At 50.4% G+C, this 19,012-nt stretch overlaps 1 protein-coding gene across 50 annotated transcripts in view; it reads left to right on the top strand.

Moving 5' to 3' along the window:
• The window catches only part of MROH7 (maestro heat like repeat family member 7), a 49,637-nt gene extending 34,571 nt beyond the window's left edge, over window positions 1–15,066 (top strand). For 16 of the 50 annotated variants that reach the window (XM_081489065.1, XM_081489060.1, XM_081489052.1 and 13 more), the window contains 9 exons: window positions 19–156; window positions 2,157–2,271; window positions 6,015–6,155; window positions 6,839–7,018; window positions 7,882–8,037; window positions 8,319–8,441; window positions 12,125–12,227; window positions 14,145–14,207; window positions 14,741–15,066. In XM_081489065.1, coding sequence (XP_081345191.1) covers window positions 19–156; window positions 2,157–2,271; window positions 6,015–6,155; window positions 6,839–7,018; window positions 7,882–8,037; window positions 8,319–8,441; window positions 12,125–12,227; window positions 14,145–14,207; window positions 14,741–14,985 — 1,264 coding nt within the window. In that variant the 3' untranslated portion in view covers window positions 14,986–15,066. Of the gene's footprint in view, window positions 1–18; window positions 157–2,156; window positions 2,272–6,014; window positions 6,160–6,838; window positions 7,019–7,772; window positions 8,038–8,318; window positions 8,442–12,124; window positions 12,228–14,144; window positions 14,208–14,740 lie in introns of all 50 variants that reach the window. The other 34 variants (XM_081489077.1, XM_081489072.1, XM_081489070.1 and 31 more) reach the window with 7 other exon arrangements.
• Window positions 15,067–19,012: the final 3,946 nt, after the last annotated feature.

Raw genomic sequence — 19,012 nt, 5'->3', positions numbered from 1 at the left:
GCCCCCTTGTCTTGGCAGCTGGGTGGTCAAAGTGGTGAAAACCTTGCTGCTGAAGATGGGCTGCTCATACGAGGCTAACTTTCTGGAGGACCAGGGCGGCTGGGAGCTTATGGGGCAGGCAGAGAACCACCACCGCGGAGTGTCCCTGCTGGCCAGGTGAGGACCCCAGGGCAGGGGTCAGAGGGAGGGAAGAGACCTCAATGTCTTCAGACAGACTTGGGTTTGCATCTGTTTCTGGGAAAGACCCCTTCCTTGCTCCATCACTTCTTCTTTAAGATTGGCAGAGTATTGTCTCCATCAGCGGGTAGACAATACAAATGTGAAAGATGACATATGCCCTACAAACTGCGGTTGTAACAGTACCTGGCATTGTGGAGCTACTTAGGTTATTTATAAAGCACCTTTCTCACCACATTATTAATTTAATTCCCATGCTAATACAGAAATGATGGTCTACCTGAGCAGTTTAGAGTGTGGTCTGAGAGCAGGTCTGCCTGCTTCTGAATCCCAGCTTACCATTTTCCAGCTGTGTGACCTAGGGCAAAGTTCCTTTCCTTCTCTGAGTCTCAGTTTTCCCATCAGTAGTATAATAACAGGACTCACCTCCAAGATTTGGGGTGAGGATTAAAGTACTTTGAACAGCCTCTGCATATAGTAAGAGTTCAACACATTAGCTTCTGTTATCATTATGCTGACTAGTGGGGCAAGGATTATTAATGCAGATTTTGCAAGGGAGGGTGCCAACGTTCAGAGAGGGATAGTTATGCACCAAGGGTGCACACAGCCTGAAAGTGTCAAGGCCGGGAAATAACCCCCTGACCCAGATCAGGGTTCTTCCCCTCAGCCACACACAGCCTCCCTTAGGGAAAGGAGATGGGGGGCTGGTGCACCTTGATTTCACTGATGTGGTTCCTGCAGGAAGATCCTGCTTCTTAGCCCTGCACCCTGAGTGTCCAGGGTGGTGCTCTCCTCTTGGATCTCAAGATACAACTGTATTTATTGAGTACTTGCATGCTCCAGGCACCTTGCAAAGAGCCGTCTATTCACGGACTATTCCATTTAACCCTCACCCTGACCGATTGAGTGCAGGAGGAGAAGGGGGTGACAGAGAATAAGATGGTTGGATGGTATCACCAAATCAACTGATGTGAGTCTGAGCAAAACTCTGGGAGATGGTGAAGGACAGGGAAGCCTGATGTGTGGCAGTCCACAGGGTCACAAAGTCAGACATGACTTAGCGACTGAACAACAACAGCAATGACTGATAAAATAACACTATTACTTTCCCAGAGTTACCCATAAGGAATCTGAGGCCCAGAGAAGTTAGGTGATTTGCCCAAAGTGACACAGCTAGTGGTAACAGAATTTGAACCCAGGCTATCTTATTCCAGACTCTATGCATGGCTGACACACTTTTCTGGATTCATTGACTAACAGAGCATAGTGCAGACTTGAGGGCGAATCATCTATAGCGCTTGTTAAAACACTGATGGCTGCGCCCAACTTCTAGAGTCTCTAATTCAGTTCGTCTGGGATGGGGGCTTGAGGATGTGCATTTTTTTTACAAGTTCCCAGGTGATGCTGATACTGCTGATCCAGGGGCTGCACTTGGAACATTGCTGGCTTAGTAGAATGAACTAGGCAGCTGGAGTAGGGACCCCTGGGTTGGGGCGCCAGCTCTGCAATTTTCCAGCTCTAGAACCTTGGGCAGTTCACACTTAAAGCCTCTGTTTCCTCATCTATGAAATGGGTTAACAACAGTAACCTGCCTCAAAGGGTAATGGTGAGGATCAAATGCAATAAGGACTTGAAAGAATCTGGCTTGCTGCCTGGTGCTTAGTGAGTGGGTCCTCACATTCTTTCCTTCCTGTCTTTCCCTCTTGGAGTGGTCCTGCACATTCAGGGGTCAGAGGCCTTTCTTACTGATTTTCTCTGTGATCTCGGGCTTTTCCACTCTGAATGTCAGTTTTCCCACCTGTAAAATGAAGCAATGTCATCAAACATCCTCTGAGATCCTGTTCAGGTGGAAAACCCTGGGGATGCAGCAACACAGGGGACTGGGGCTTGCCCAGAGTTTTGAGTGTGGGGGCCAGGCCCCCATGCAGCGGGTCCCCTTGGGGCTGGAGAGCCTGAGGGCACTGCTCCCCCATCCCCAGGGCCATGGTGCACTACTCCTGTCAGGAGCTGTGCCGCATCCTCTACCTGCTCATTCCACTCCTGGAGCGAGGCGACGAGAAGCACAAGATCACCGCCACCGCTTTCTTCGTGGAGGTACTGACTGGGTGCCCAGAGCGGGGCAGGGGCTACCCGGGGCCTTCCCAGGAGCATACACCTCAGTTCCCATTGCTGGTCATTTCTCTTGTGCGATAAGTACTTAATACTTTAGAGTCTTTCCTGAACATGATTCTTCTTAAGTAAAAAGATCTTATGGGTCTTCTCTCTTCTCCTTCCCATCCCTCCTCTTCTTTCCATCCCTCCACCCCATTTCAGTCTTCCCAGACTCCCCTAGTGCCCCAGGCAACCACCATCCTTTGCCATGTACCAGGTACCAGGTTGGAGACACAAATATAAACTTGGTTCTGCCCTGCTCTCAGGAGTTCTTGGTGTGGGAGGGGAGACAGAGGACATCCTAATTATATCACAGGGTACCATAGAGTGACTTGTGCTAATGGGGGCAATTCAGGCTGTGGTGAGTGAACATCTTGGGTGTATTGGGTGGGGAAACATCAGGGAGGCTTCCTGGAGGAAGTGACATCTAAGCTGAGTGAGTGTATAGAGATACTAGAGCGGATATTGGGGAGAGATGAGTCAGGAGAAAGTTGGTAATGTCAGCCCCAGAAGGAAAGACTTGCCAATAATAATGGCCAACAATTTTATTGAGCACTTACTACCTTTCAGGTGTATTCTTAGAGCTTTACACATACTGATTCATCTAATTCTCACAATAATTCTACGATGCACGTATTATTCCATCCCCTACTGTACAGAAGGAAACCAAGGCACAGATTTAAGTAACTTTCCCAAGGCCACACAACTCGTTAAGAGGGAGATCCAGGATTCAAAGCCAGACAACTGGGCTCTAAAATACACACTCACTCTTTAGCTTTGTGTGTGTGCTTGTGCTTATGGATGTAATAAAAAAATATATATCATAAAGCTATCATGTTAACCATTTTTAAGTGTACAGCTCACTGGCTGTACATTCAGTGTGAAGTACATTCACACTTTTGTGCAACCGTCACCACCATCCATCTTCAGAAGTTTTTCATCTTCCTTCCCAAACTGAAATTCTCTACCCATTAAACACTAACTCTCCTTCCCTAGTCCCTTCAGACCCTGTAACCACCATTCTACTTTCTGTTTCTATGAATTTGCCTATTCTGGGTTTCATACAAATGGAACCAAAATTTTTGGTTCCAACCAATATTTGTCCTTTGGTGTCATGCTTATTTCACTTAATATAATGCTTTCAAGGCTCATCCACGTTGTAACACAGATCAGAATTTCATTATTTTTTAAGTCTGAATAATATTCCATTGTATGTACATACCACATTTTGTTTCTCCAGTCACTAGTCGATGACACTTGGAAAACCCACTCGCTTAACCACCACCCCGTCCTCCTCTTGTGATGTACTAGCTGGCACACAGGGGGTCTGGGCTATCACCAGGGGGGTCTGTACAGTGGGGCTCAGAGGCTCACTGTCTGCTCAGACAGTGGAAGGTTAAGGACAGCTTCCTGGATGAGGTGCCATTTGAACTGGGCCTTGAGTAAAGACAGCCAGGTGGACAGGGGGAGCATGGCAATTCCAGCACTGCCTCCCCAGTGGACTGTGAGCCTGGGGAACAGGAACCACAGCATGTTTGCCTGGCATCCCTAGACCCAGCCCCAGGAAGGTGTCTAAGAAAAGGGGATCAGATGGGTGAGTGAGTACCCAGGTAAGCACTTTGCTTGGCTCTGCAGGCACCAGCGGAATGTGTCACCTCAGGAGGACATGCATGTGTCTTGGGGTCAGGAGTCCAGGTTACGGTCTCAGCTCTGCTGGGATCCCCATGACCCTGGTGAGGAAATGGGAAAGTGTCATTTCTCGAGGGCATGCCATGTGCCGAACACCACACTGACCTCTTACGTATACGACCCCACTCATCTGCACAGCAGAGAAGGCAATGGCACCCCACTCCAGTACTCTTGCCTGGGCAACCCTGTGGACGGAGGAGCCTGGTAGGCTCGCGAAGAGTCGGACACGACTGAATGACTTCACTTTCACTTTTCACTTTCATGCACTGGAGAAGGAAATGGCAACCCACTCCAGTATTCTTGCCTGGAGAATCCCAGGGATGGAGGAGCCTGGTGGGCTGCCATCTATGGGGTCGCACAGAGTCAGACACGACTGACGTGACTTAGCAGCAGCAGCAGCAGCATCTGCACAGCAGCCCTGCAAAGCAGGAATTGTGACGCTCATGTGTTGGTGAGACAAGGGGCAGTTTTCAAGGTCACACAGCTCAAGCTGTCCAGAGAGATTCAGACCAGCTCTGCCCACCTGGCTCCTCTACCCTGGTTAGGCTTGTGGGAGAGGCATTTCTTGCTCAGTCTGGGCATTCCTTGCTCAGTCTGCTTGTGGCTGCCACACAGGCTCTTGGAGGGAGGGGTGGAGGTTGGCCCTCCCACATCCATAATGTCAGGGATGGTAGGCACTCCCCTGGAGCCCTGAACAGTGGCCCTCCCTCCCTGGGACAGGGGTCCTCACCCAGCTTCAAGTCCTTCTCTCTCTCCCCAGAAGTGGTGGCCCAACATGTTCACAGTGATGCTTTGATGTTGCTCAGATGTCCTTTCCCAGCTCCCCTAGACCCCCATGCTGTGCCTGAGGAAGTACTTGCTTCTCCTAGTGGTGGGTGGAGTCCTCAAGGGAGCTGTGTGACCTTGGGCAAGTTGCTGAACCTGTCTGTGCCTTGCTTTCTTCATTTACACTACAAGGATAATGAATTGCCCACCTCATAGGGTTTTGATGAGGAGTAAGTGAGTTCATGTCAAGTGCCAGTGCAGGAAGTACTCCCCAAGTCAGCTATGTTGCTGTTATGATTGTCACATTTCTGTGTCTCTAGTCACAGCCCAGAACCTGGTGCAGAGCAGCTGAGTATAGTTCTATGGATGGGTGGAGGGTAGGTGGTAGGTGGAGCTCCACCTTTCCCTGCCTTCCCCACCTGGACTCCATCAGCTGTCCTGTCTGCTCTCTCCAGCTTCCTCTTTTCACCATAGACACATGGTCTCAATAGTCACAGTAGATGCAGGGCAAGGGAACATATGGGAGAAGTGCTTATGAGGGAGGATGACTAAGCAGGAGTTGAAGACTGGTTGGGTGCTGGAGGTGGCAGAGGAGAGGGAGAGGAAGGAGATGGGGATGATGCCTGTTTTGGGGCTGGGACAAAGTGGGGCTGATGGTACTAACCTTGCAATGGTGGGCACTGGAGAAGGGCAATTCCAAGAAGGAAATGAACCATTTCTTGGTTGTGAATTCATGCAACCAGGGTTCCCTGAGCACACACTCCATCCCAGAGCTTGCATCAGTAACTGGTGCCCAAGGAGAAAGGCTCAGTTTGTGTCCTCAAAGAAGCTCCAGGGGGATAGGATACAGGAGGCAGGTGCATAAGCACATGGGGGCCATGAGGTTTCTGTGTTCAGGGCCCCCAGGGGTGCAGAGAAGGGGGCAGTCAGCCTAGGTGAGGCCTGGGGACACTGTCAAACGTGGTGTCAGGGGGCTGACTTTTTGGGTGGAGCCGTGCATGGTGAGCTGGGGCTAGAGTGGAGGTGAGAGACCTGGCAGAAGAGCATCCCGGCCCACACAGAAGGGACAAAGCAGCCTGGGTCATTCCATGAATGATGGGAAGCTTGGTTAGAAGCTTGTTGGTGGTAAGGATACAGACTAGAGGGTGGATAGATGTGAATGAGGCCCCAGAGGTAAACGGAGCCTGAGGGGTATTCCTATCACTGGGGAGTAATCATCCTTATTCCCTCAGCTCCTCCGGATGGAGCAGGTACGGCGGATCCCTGAGGAGTACTCTCTGGGGCGGATGGCGGAAGGCCTGAGCCACCGGGACCCCGTCATGAAGGTGTTGTCCATCCAAGGCCTGGTCACCCTGGCTCAAAGGACTGAAAAGGTCAGTGATGGGCAGGGGACAGCCCACTCAGACAGGGCCCCGACAAGAGGAATGATGGAGCTTGGCCAACCTTAACTCTCCAACGCTGGTGACTGGAATCAGAGCTCATTTCTGTCTGTCTTAATTATCCCATCTGTAAAATGGGTATCCCTTAATAATTCCCTATATGCTTTATTTTTTGAAAAGTACTTTCCGAATTCAGATTTTTCACAATGACCCTAAGAGCAGTGTGTTTAGGAGGGGCTGGGGATAGCAGTAATTATTCCTATTTTAGAGATTAGGAAGCTGAGTTGCAGGTTGTTGATGTTTCATTAGCCTTTTTAAAAGTGCTGTGTTTTTCTTTACTAAGCACTGTCGTTACAGCTTATGATTTAGAGGGACAAAGGGACAGGACATAGACTCAGAGAACTAACAACACAGGGTATCATCTATAGATAGTGCCAAGAAGTGGGGAGACAACAAAAGCCCTCAGGGTTGCAGGCTAGGAAGGAGTCAGTGAGGCCAAAGAGGGCTTTGGGGACAGCGGGAGTTTGAGTGAGGGCATGCCAGGCGGGTGGGATAACATAAGCAAAGGCCTGGAGGTAGGACTTGCTTGACCAAGTTCATCTCTGTGAATCAGAGGCTGGGTCCCTCACCTGTTAGATCAGATAGGAGCCCCCATCCCAAATACTCCTTCTCCACAGGCCGCCAAGGTGCGGGCTCTCCTGCCCTCCATGGTGAAGGGTCTGAAGAGTGTGGATGGGCTGCTGGTGGTGGAGGCGGTCCACAACCTCAAGACCATTTTCAAGGGGCAGGATCGGAAGCTGATGGACAACTCAGTCTATGTGGAGATACTGCAGATTCTGCTGCCACACTTCAGTGATGTAAGGAATTCTGTAAGGGTGGAAGGATGCGGGTGTAACATCTGGAGGGCAGTTCTTTACTACTCTGGGGGTCATAATAGCTCCCACGGCCGCTGGGACCTGGGCAGGGCTGAGTCAGCCCAGGGGAAGGGGCGATTGTTCCAACTGGTCCAAATTCTTTGTAATTGGTTTGCACGGAGAAGGTTCCTTCTCTAATTGGTTCACAGAGGGAGGTCTTTTTGTGTCCTCGTTACCCCAGATACTTGCCTCTCTGTAACTGGTCCATCTAGAGGCGTGACAATTATTTTTCTTTGAATTTTTTTTAAATTGGAGTATAGCCAATTAACAATGTTGTGATAGCTTCAGGTGGACACCAAAGGGACTCAGTCATACACATACATGTATCTATTCTCCCTCAAATTCCCCTCCCATCCAGGCTGCCACATAACATTGAGCAGAGTTCTCTGTGCTATAGAGTATGTCCTTGTTGGTTATCCATTTTAAATATAGCAGTATGTACCTGTTGATCCCAAACTTCCTAACTATCCCTTCCCCCATTCTTCCCCCAAAGGGGGTCACAATTCTTTGATTGGTCTCAGCAGAGGGGGGCATTTTTCTACTTGGCACAAAGGCACCTTTTAGGACAGTGGGATTCCTGCTGGGAAGAGTGGGCAGAGCTCCTGACCCAGGCTCTGACCAGGGGGAAGCCAGCCCCAGATCAGCCCTGTCAGGTGGCCTTCAGTGTTCTTCGTCTCTGTGCCTCTTGTGCTTGGAGGGTCCCTCGGAATGAGTGGAAAGAAGGCCGTGAGCCTCTATGTGGGGCACAGAGGTGCAGGCAGCCTCCTGGAGGATGGAGCTTGCCTGAGCCTCTGGATCTGCCCCAGTCACGAGAGGACGTGCGTTCCTCCTGCATCAACCTGTACGGCAAGGTAGTACAGAAGCTGCGGTCGCCCCGCACCCCGGCTGTGGAGGAGCAGCTGATCAGCACCTTGGTGCCCCTGCTGCTGACCATGCAAGAGGGCAGCGCCAAGGTGAGCCAGGTGAGTGTGCATAGCCTGAGTCCTGAGGGTGCCACCCGCTTTACAGAACCCAGCCTAGAATCACAGACAATCCATCATGCAACCAAGTCTGGCCAAGCCTGTTTTTAAAAGGTACCCATGCCAGTATTTCTTTTCAAAACAGCCAACTTTCCTTGTATGTTTCAAATATTGATAGGAATTGTTTTCCCAGAATCCAGTTTCATACTTTTTTTTCCTCCGGAGCATAGTTCAACTCTTCTGGAATTACATAGCTCTGGTATTCTCTTCCTATTGGCCCCCAGAAATGTGTGAAGACCCTGTTCCGCTGTTCTTGCTTCATGGCTTGGGAATTGCCAAAAAAAGCTTACAGCCGGAAGCCCTGGGACAAACAGCAGCAGACGGTGGCCAAAATTTGCAAGTACCTTGTGAGTGCTTCTAAGACTACAGTGGGTTCTTATGAGTATGTTGGAGGTGGCCAGTTCTTTCCTCGTCTCTTCCTCCTTTTTACATCCTTACTGACAATTCCATTACCACCTACAAGCTGTTGGCTCCTGGAAGTTCATCTTTGCCTCTGACTTCTCTCCCCACTTCTGGTGTTCCTTCTCCAAGGCTTACTGGACATCTCCCCCAATGACTGTGTGTGTGCTGTGCTAAGTCGCTTCAGTCCTGTCCTACTCTTTGCAACCCCACGGATGGTAGCCCACCAGGCTCCTCTGTCCATGGAATTCTCCAGGCAAGAATATTGGAGTGGATTGCTATGCCCTTCTCCAGGGCATCTTCCTGGAGTTTGATCCCAGGGATGAAACTCGTGTCTCTTATGTCTCCTGCGTTGCAATGCAGGTTCTTTACCACTAGGGCCACGTGGGAAGCCCTCCCCTGCCCGCAAAGACTACACACAACTAAACTCAGCATATCTCTTCTGAACTTATGGCCTTCCCAACGTCAGTTCTCTCTCCTTCTAAATCCCCAAAGCTGAAACCTAAAACCATCCAAGGCTTCTTCATCCCCCTCACCTTCACCTTTGATCAATCTTAAATATCCTAAATACCTCTGAATCTGTTTTTTCCTCCCCCTCCCCATTATTATTCCCTTAGTTCAGGGTCATAAATGTTTCTCAGATGAGTCCAGCCATCCAGTGGGTCTCCCAGTCTTGAATCTCAGCCCCTCCAGTCCATTCCCCACTCAGGCTACCAGAATGATCTAGTTAAAACCAGAGTCTGTCTATATCATATCCCTGCCTGAGGGACTCTACTGGCTCCCTCTTCTACAACAGTAATTTCCAGCATGTATTCGCTGTGATGACAGTCCTACAAGAAATGCCCCACAGGAGAGAAAAGATCCAAGACAAGTTTGGGAAATACTGCATCGTTATCTTCCTCTCGGAGATTTGCAGCATCACCAGCACCTTAGAGCTCTGAAATGCTCTGTGCTGAGGAAATTTCATGGTTGATGCATGGTTTCCCAAAATTATTGAACCACAGAGCCCCCTTTCCAGGTAACACCTGAGAACATTCTGCAGTAGGAGAGAGCCCTAAACACAGTGACGTGCTGCACTGCAGGATGCAGCTGGGTTCCTCCACATACCATTTTGGATGCTTTGCCATCTAGGCCCATCTACCTTTCCTGTAGTCACAGGTTGTGTTTCCCAGATGCAGGCTCTGAGGCAGAGGCTGGCATGCAGGAGGTTTATTAGGGAGCACCCTGGGACCAGCCGCTGTAGAGGGGAGGGCAGGGAGCAGAAGTGGCAGAGGAATCAAGCTGCAGTGTGGTTTCAGGGAAAGTCTCAGCCAGTATGATGCTGAGATTCCTCACATTGGGGCTGGCGGTCAGGTCTCCACACAGACTGAGTGGTCTGTCAGTTTCTGGTTCTGCCCCTTGAAGAAGGTCTTGAGGCTGTGGTTTGTCTTGTCATCGGTTGCCAGCTGGCCTGGGAAGGGACATGACTTTGGGCCAGCAGTTCTCTTCCACCAAGGCAATCTGTACCTGGGGGAATAAATCCTTCACACCCTAAGGGAGGTCTGGGTGGGGCATGCAGTATCCCCATTCTCCCACCAACCTAACAGAAAAAAAACAAAATAACAGATTGTTATTTTGCAGTAATAATCATTATCAATAATGCTCAAAGCCTCTGCAATCCAGTGCCTAATATTGTTACCTCCTTTTACAGAGGGAAAAAAGAGGCCTGGAGGAAGTGTTTGGCCAGTGCTGCTAATTCAAATACTAACCATGACCAGTGACTGGGCAGATAATAAGTGATGTAGGGGTGGTAGGGCCATGGCAACCTGGAGGGGCCAGGCTCTGTTGAAAGCACGAATGGAGAGCCCCAGCCACCATGCAGCCAACTCTCACCAGGGCCTTCAGTTTCACAAGAAAAGCTAGATTTTTATAAGACTTTAATTAACAATCAATTTAGTTAAAACACTGCACTGGCCTCTGCCCTGCCAGCCATTTGTGGCCTGTGGGCTGCCAGCTTGTGACCTCTGTATTAGACCCTCTGGATTCTCAGTCTCTTCTTTGCTCTCCAGGCATCAACAGTTCTGCTCATATGAAGGTCAACCTCTAGACTTAGCTTTAAGGAGGGGTCAGTAACCTAGTCATTCATTCATTTATTCATCCAATACTTTCTGGGCACCTGTACCATGCAAAGCTCCGTCCAGGGTGCTGAGGACTCTGAGCTGAGTGAGATGGTCCCTTCTTTTGGGGGAACTACAGATCCAGTGGGGGAGACAGGTATAAGCAATTATTAGTCCAGTGTCATAGGTGCCATGACAAAGGCTGTGCAACATGCTGCAAGGACGTCAACGGTGGTGAGATTAGCTCTGCCGGAGGGTTGTGGAAAACTTCAGGGAAGAGATGGTTTCTGAGCTGAGCCTCAAAGAATGAGAGGGGACTCATAGGAAGGAAAGAGTGAAAGGGACTCCAATCAGGAGCAATGGCTTATATCAGGCACGGATTTGGGCAGAGTTGTGCCTCGACCTGGGATTGGAGCATGGTGTGCATGGAGGCAGTGGTAAAGAAAGAACTGAGGCTGAGAAAGAACATGATCATGAACACTTTGTACACTAAGCCCAGGAGTTTACTCCTTGACATTGTTATTGCTGTTGTTCAGTTGCTCAGTTGTGTCCGACTCTTTGCGACCCCATGGATTGCAGCATGCCAGGCTTCCCTGTCCTTCACTATCTCCTGGAGTCTGCTCAAACTCATGTCCATACAGTCGATGATGCCATCCAACCATCTCTTCCTCTGTCATCCGTTTCTCCTCTTGCCTTCAATCTTTCCCAGCATCGGGGTCTTTTTCAATGAGCTGGCTGTTTGCATCAGGTGGCCAAAGTGTTGGAGCTTCAGCTTCAGCATCAGTCCTTCAAATGAATATTCAGGAAATGAATATTTCCTTTAGGACTGACTGGTTTGATCTCCTTGCTATCCAAGGGACTCTCAAGAGTCTTCTCCAGCACCACAGTTACTCCCTGACATGCAGATTATCAATAGGAGACTGATCAGATCAGATCTCTCTTTATCTCCCTCAACAGTCTCTTAGCAGATTGCCTGCCCCCTGGTTTCTACTTGATCAAACCCAACCTGAATGCCACTGTCAGACTATTTTGCCTAAAACATTACTTTGTCCTTGTTCTGTTAAGAATGGATGCTGGCTCCTTACTTTTTAATGCATAAGGAAGCCCTATTTCTGTCTGTATTTGAAGGACTTTTAAGACCTTCCTAAGTCTGTAGTTTATTCCCACTGCTTTGTAACTTGAATCCTTCACCCTAGTCAGACCCGTCTCCTTAGTCATGTCCCTCACATGCTATATCCATTCTCAGCTCTGGCTGGACTTGCATTTTAGAACTTGCCTTCTGGCCTGTAGCAGGTGGGTGGATTAGAAAAGGAGACACCCAAGGCAGGAAGATCATTGATGGGATTGTTGCAATCAGCTAAGAGAACATGAAGCCTGGCCTCTGGAAGAGTCCTGAATGGGTAGCAGAGTTGTTTAGGAGGCAAGAGGCCAGAGCTCAGCTGCCTGAGTGGGTCCTGGTTCCTAGCTTTGGGAGGGGTAGATGGGTGGTTAGTCCCTCTGAGGGCCCAGCACTCTCTGGTTTCTCTTTGTCCCAGGTGGACACCCATCGAGACAGTGCCTTCACATTCCTCAGTCAGAGTCTGGAGTATGCCAAGAGTCCTCGGGCCTCCCTCCGGAAGTCCTCAGTCATGTTCATAGGTAACCTGCCCTGGCATAGCTAGTCCTGCTGCTGCTTCCCTTGGAAGGAAGCAGTGGCCCTTCTGGCCCAGGGTGGATGCCTCCCTTTGGATGCAAGGCTTGGCCAGCACACAGCTTTGATATAAATTAGCAAGGTCTCCCTTCTTCCGAGATCACTGCTTGGGAAGTGAACCAAGGTCACAACCTTGGCATCTGTAGGCAGTAGAAGTGCTGCTTCACCTACCCCTCTCCTGCCCCCAATACAGTAGGGTCCAGGCCCAGCAGGAGCCTGCTCTGCGGCAGGAGGCACCAGGCTGCACAGGGGGAAAGTGAACCAGGATCTCAGCTCCATAATTCCCTTTCTGTGTGATACCAACTGAGCCTTCTCTATAATATCTGTAAGGTGATTGGCAAGATGGGGATCAACTCCTGCTTTGTGGCCTGGATGAGAATTTTTTTTAATGTGAAGACTGGCAGATAAAGGTTCTCCCTCAGTGACAGTCACCTTCCTCCTTCTTCCCACAGCCCCAACCTCTGTCTTTCTGGGGAAAAAACCAAGTAGGTTCCCTTCACTCAGAATCCCTCCATAGGACACTTCTGATGGTATGCCATCTCCTCTCAGTCACTCTCATCCCCTTCCCCAAACAGCCATATATCCTTCAAGGGTCTGCAGGAGACCCTGCTGCAGAGAGGTTTGGAGAGGCCCCCCACCTTGTACCTTTGCCCGATTCACATGCAATTTTTCATTCATCCTGTCTTCCATGCATGTATCCATTGGCTTCTGCCTCGCACATTGATTGATCCTCTACTCTGTGTCAGGCACTGCGCTTAGTCTAGAGAAACAAAGAAATTTTCAGGAGGTGATGCCAATGGTCAGGATTGGGGAGATGTGGGGGCAGCTGTTAACATGGTCAGTTCTGGGACAGATGAGCAATGCCCAAGCTGGAGGGGGCATCCTTTGGGCTGTGGGGACATGCTCAGGGGGAGCTCCTCAGAGTGATGTATTTCCTAAATTCTGGCTTCTCTAAATCTTGTTCCAAACTAATCACTTCCAAGAGTGTTGGTGTTTTGATTCCTAACCTCTTGTGGGTTACAGATCTTTTGTGAGACCCTACAGAAATTTAGGAACACTTGCCCTAGAAATATGCACATACTCATGCACTTGAGCAAGTGTCCTCAGACTCTCAGACTCTCCTTCCCACTCCCCATCCCTAGCAGATCTAAGCTGAAGAAACCCCAGGTCTGGTGGGAGATGTTCATGAATCACAAGTAAAATACATCACAGTGTGTACACAGGTGGAGACAGACTCAGAGACTCTGGGAGCCTAAAGAGGCATTTATAACTAGCTTGAGGCAAGGTAGGGAAAAATTTCCTAGAGGAGCAGCCACGTTAAATTGAATATTCAAGGACAAATAGGAATTAGTAAGGTACAAAGTATGGGAGGGGCCTTCTGAGAGGTAGGGCACATTCAAGGATCTGCAGGTACTTTAGGAGCTGCTGCAGCAGGGGAGGGCTGAGCTATGTTGCTGAGGAACTGAGTTTCAGCCTCTCCAGGGACCCCACCAACCACCCGAGGGGAAGGTACGTGAGGCACTTGGTACCCTCCTGTTACTGCTCCTTGGAGAAGGGGGCACTGAGGCAGCACCTCCCTGAGTCTTAGATGAGGACACTACAGCCCAGCCTGGGGAAGGGATCTCCTAGGACCACCTCTCAGAGTCAGCTACTGCCCTGCTCCTGTCTCTGTCCTGTTGCCCTCTCTGCCCACTGCATCTTCCACCCCTCCCAGGACCCCTCTCAAGGAATCTGTCCCAGGGTCAAGATGAAGTTCTCTGTGTCCTCGTTTGTGGGACTAGGAGAGCTTTTCCGAGGAGGTCTGGTCTGAGGGGGGCGGTCAAAATCAGGAGATGGACCCACTCACATCTTGGATTATGCTCAAGGGTCCCTGGTCCCCTGTATGGAGAGCAGCATGATGGAAGATCGTATGAATGAAGTTAAAGCTGGTGAGTCCTGCCCTGCATTGGCGAGATTTCCAGAGCCAGTGCGGGAATGAGTAGGCTCGCAGTGGGGAATGGGAGAGGGGAGGGTTACGACCCAATGCCAGGGCTTCAGCTCAGTCCAGCTGTGCTAGCATTCACCCAGGTAGGTACATGTTAGCTACTGTGGAGTCGCTAAGACACAGAACACACAGTCCACCTGCTAGGGGAGCTTACAATCCAGGAAACCAGACTCAGAAAACAAGATAAAAACCATTTAGTGCAGAGCAAATAGTTCAGACTCTTAAGGGGGCATGTTAATTTCATAACTGGGAAAGCTGATGGGAGCAGGAAGGAAGGCCTGGGCAGTCCAAGAAGACTTCCTGGAGGAGGCAGGTTTTGATCCAAGCTTTGAAAGACACGAACAATTTGAAGAGCTGGGAGATGAGGGGATGCTGAGCAAAGTACCCAAGCTAAGATATGAAGTGAAAAGGATGAGGTGTGAGACTCAGGTGAGGACCTAGACTTAACAAGTGACCTCTCTCCTCCCCACAACTCAGCTCTGGAAAACTTGAGACACGACCCAGAAGCATCAGTGTGCATCTGTGCTGCCCAGGCCCAGGACAACATCCTGGCCAGCTGCTGGCGGAACTCCTGGCCACTGCCATACGGGGACTCATGGGTGTGTGACCCGGCCACCACGCACCGCTGGAGCCCTAGCTGTGAGAACCTGCCCACTTCCCACCAGCAGCGCTCCTGGATCATGCAGGTGCTGGGCTCCTGGAAGATGTCTTTGAAGCAGTGATGTTCCTGAGCCCCCGGCCCTCCTTGGAGGTGGCCATGGCCCCAACCATGCTCACTATAAATGCCACATAGCTTGCCTCTCCCCACGGAGTTTTTCCTGTGAGATGAGCATGTTCTTTATTATTGACTCAGTCAACATTCATGGACGCACGTAGGCTGTCTTATAAATGGGGAAGCTGAGGCCCAAAGAGGTGGAATGGCTTGTTCAAGGTCACACAGAAAGTTTGCTAGATGTCTCAACTTCCCCTGCCTCACAGGGAGAGAATAAGAACAAAAGGAGATGATGATTTGGGTAGCCTTTGGAGAAGGAAAAGGAAAGAACCCCCCCATCCCCACCCCATGATATGCATATCCCAGAATCCTGATCTCTGAGCCCCACCCTCGAGTCTTTGCCCAGAGACCGGCCACCACTCATTCGGGCAACATTTACTGAGCACCTAACCTGGACCAGGGCTGCTCTGAGTGCCAGAGATACAGACATGAATGAGACCTAGCCCCAGGGCCTGGGCAGTTGATAGTCTGATGCAGTGGTTCTCAACTGGGGGTGATTTGGACAGGTCTGAAGACATTCTTGGTTGTTTCCACTTGGGGAGAAAGCTGTTATCATCAGTGGGTAGAGGCCAAGGATGCTGCTAAACGTTCTACAGTGCACAGGACAGCCCCACAGCAAAGACGTGTCCATCCTACATTGTCAAAAGTGCTGAGGCTGATAAACTTTGGCCTCATGGAAGTATTAGAGACATATAAAACACCAACAGCCCAGCAGGTCAATGCTGTGCTGAACAGCAGTGTGGGGACTGTGAAGTCCAGAGGCTAACTGGGGGTGGGAGATCAGGGAAGGATTCCCAGAAAAGAGACGCCCCCTCCAGTGGGTTTGGAAAGATGCCTACACATCAGGCATGTATGGAGAAGATCAGGGCACATGAGACCAAGAATCAACGGCAGATCCGCAGGTGCTCTGGAGCTCAGAGTGGGAGGGGAGAGGAGGACAAGGGCTGGGTTAGTATGGCCTTGGAGCCTGTGTTAAGGAGAAGACTTCAGAGAGCCTGGGAAGGCGTGGTGGGAAGGCGAGAGGCAAGCAGGGGGAGATGCGGGAGGATGTCTCCTTTAGAGAGCTTCCTCCTTGTGCACACACAGGCAATGCTGTGGGGAGGGCAGTAACTGTTCTGGACAGGAATCTGCCACTCTTCAGTCACATTAAGTTTATGCATGCCCATGACTCAGCACTTCCACCGTGGGCACACATCTCAGGGAATCTTCCCACAGGTTGGTAAGGGGAGATGTATGAGGAAGTCTTTCTTAGTGTAATTTGTGATGCCTGGGACAGGAGGCAGCCTGGGGATCCACCCTGAGGGGATGAATGGGCACCATGGAGTCCCATGCAGCAGTTAGAAGCAGTAACGGGTACATGTAGCACCAGGATGGGACCTAAAACCTAGTGCTGAGGAGAAAAAAAACATAAAATGCATGTACAAAAGAAGTTACATTTGCAAAGGACACTTACAAACTGAAAAATGCACATTAAAACACATTAGAGTGATAGGAGGAGGAAAGGAGGAAGGCTCAGGGGCATAAAAAGGAATAAATGAAAAAAAGGAGAGGAAGAAAGCTCATGCAGGAGTGGAGGGGAGGTGCTGGGTGGGGGATGGACAAGAACATGGACAAGGACACCTGGCTGGGGGCTTCGGGGTCTGGCAGGGGCCTGGGCTGCAATGCAGGATGGACAGCATGACTGGACCTGTGGGTGACTGGCAAAGAATTTTCAGAATCTGGTGGTCGACAGCAGAGAGAGCAAGACCTCAGGATGGTGCCCAGATTTCAGGGCAGATGACCAGGCCAGTGATGTCCCCCACTGAGTGGTCCTCAGGACCAGGAGCAGGTTTGGGGAGGGATGAACTCAGTCTGGACATGGTGAACTTGAGGGGCTTGTCTGCCATGATAGTGGAGATATCTCCTAGGTACTGGCTGCACACGGTGCAGCTCAGCAGAGGGATCTAAGATGTAAACAGATTTGGGATATTCATCTGTGCACAGGTGTGAGCTGAGATTCCCTGGGTGCATGTGCAGAGCAGGAAGAGACGTAAGTCTGTAAGATGACCACACAATCATCTTCCAACAAATGTAGGCCAAGGCCATCAGGATCCTGGGCCTGAGATAGAATAAGAAATGGGGGTGGCCCTTTTGCATAACCTTGTCCATTGCCAAGAATGTTCATGAGCATTGTCCCGTTTGAATCTCACGGTAGCCATATGGAGTCATGGGAAAGGCAGGCTGGCTTTATTACCCATGTTCTACAGATGAGGACAGGGCTCAAAGATGGGTGGGTCTTGTCTAATGTCACGCCAGGAAGCAATTAGAAATGTGGATCCCAAAGGCCTCCCAACTCCCATGCCTGAGCCCTTTCCACCCAGAGACACTGCTACTTTCACTAGACAGAGCCCAGGTCTGGGTGGCCTTGACAAAGAAGAGCTGCCATGGTTTAGGTCTGGGTGGTTTCGAAGCACAGTGGCACCTGGCAGGCTCAATTATTGGCAAAGGCCCCCAAACAGTCTCAAGTTGGGTCAAAGAGCACTTCCCCTCTCTGAACCTTCCCTCTCATCACCTGCAAAATGAGTTCTTATGGGATTTCACAGGAATCACACTTTTAAAATGCAAGCAAAAAGACTTTGCAGGCTCTGTATTCAAGAAGGGAAGAAATGAGAATAATACAGGAATCATTAGGGACTAGACTGGAGGAGGAAGTGTGGAAAAGGAGATTTAGATTTGGAAGAAGAGAGCGTATGGACCAGGTATTCCCCCGGGCACAGGTGACATAGAAGGTAAATGACACAGTCCTGGCCCTGAAGGGCTCATGGCCCCTCCAAGTGTCATCCTGAGCCCTGCTGTCTGTCTCATTCTTGTATCAAATAATGAGCAAGCCTGCTAGCTCTGCTTCTGGGCTTCAGATCTCTCTTCTCCCCTGGCTTCTCACCAGCATCCTCCTTGTCAATTTCTTAACCCAGCATCCCCTATCAATCCTTCACCTGGCAACCCAGGCCTTCCTAAGACAAATTTGTCCTTATGTCTGTCAGTATCTCACCATCCTCTGCAGCATAAAGGGTGAAAGGACAGCCAGGCCCTATGACCCCCACCTACTTTGCTGACCTTTCTCTTAACTCAGCATGCAGGCTGTTGCCCACCCCCATGTCTCTGCACGTGGACTTCCACTGCCTAAAATGTCCAACTTCCCTCCAGCCCCTATCCATCTGCAGAGACCTTCCCCATCTCTGCTCTGAGGTCTGCATCACTTCCTCAGTGGACCCTCCTCGAACCCCTCAAGGAACAGCCACTCCTCTGTTCCTCCACTGGGCAGGCTTGTGACTAGACTGGGTTTAGACTGGTCTGCTGCATGCCTGTCTTTCCTTCTAGAGCAGGCTGTGAGCTCCTGAGACTGTGGCACCCAATGCGGGGCCCAGCAGCCATTTGCTGGGTAACCTAGTGGCTGCAGGAAGGCACAGCTGGCCCAGAGGCCTTGTTGCCATCTCAGCTGTGGGGGGTAGGGGTTGGGCATGTGTGCTAAGTCACTTCAGTCGTCGAGTCTGACTCTCTGTGACCCCATGGACTGTAGCCTGCTAGGCTCCTCTGTCCATGGGATTCTCCAGGCAGAGATACTGGAGTGGGTTGCTCTTTCCTTCTCCAGGGGATCTTCCTGACCCAGGGATCAAACCTGCATCTCTTGTGTCTCTTGCATTGGCAGGTGGGTTCTTTACTACTAGCCCACCACAGAATCCCAATCAGAAATAGTCTGATCACATCACTCCTTTCCTCAAAGCTCTCCAAAGGGTCCCACTGCACTGTGAGGAAAACCCAAACCCTCAGAATCACAGCTCATTATCTTTCCCACCTATCTGCTACTCACTGTCTTTTCTGCACCTCGCACCTTTAGCCCTCTCTGTTCCCTCCTTGTGGAATGCTCTTCCCCAGACATCCCCTGGCCACTTCCAAGCTTCTTCCTTTGCTTGAATGCCTGCCCACCCTGTTTAAAACTT

This window comes from Giraffa tippelskirchi, chromosome 5 (genome assembly GCF_054371585.1).
Source record: "Giraffa tippelskirchi isolate mGirTip1 chromosome 5, T2T-mGirTip1v1.2.pri, whole genome shotgun sequence".
NCBI classification, from domain to species: domain Eukaryota; kingdom Metazoa; phylum Chordata; class Mammalia; order Artiodactyla; family Giraffidae; genus Giraffa; species Giraffa tippelskirchi.
This window is presented reverse-complemented; position numbering and strand designations above follow the sequence as displayed.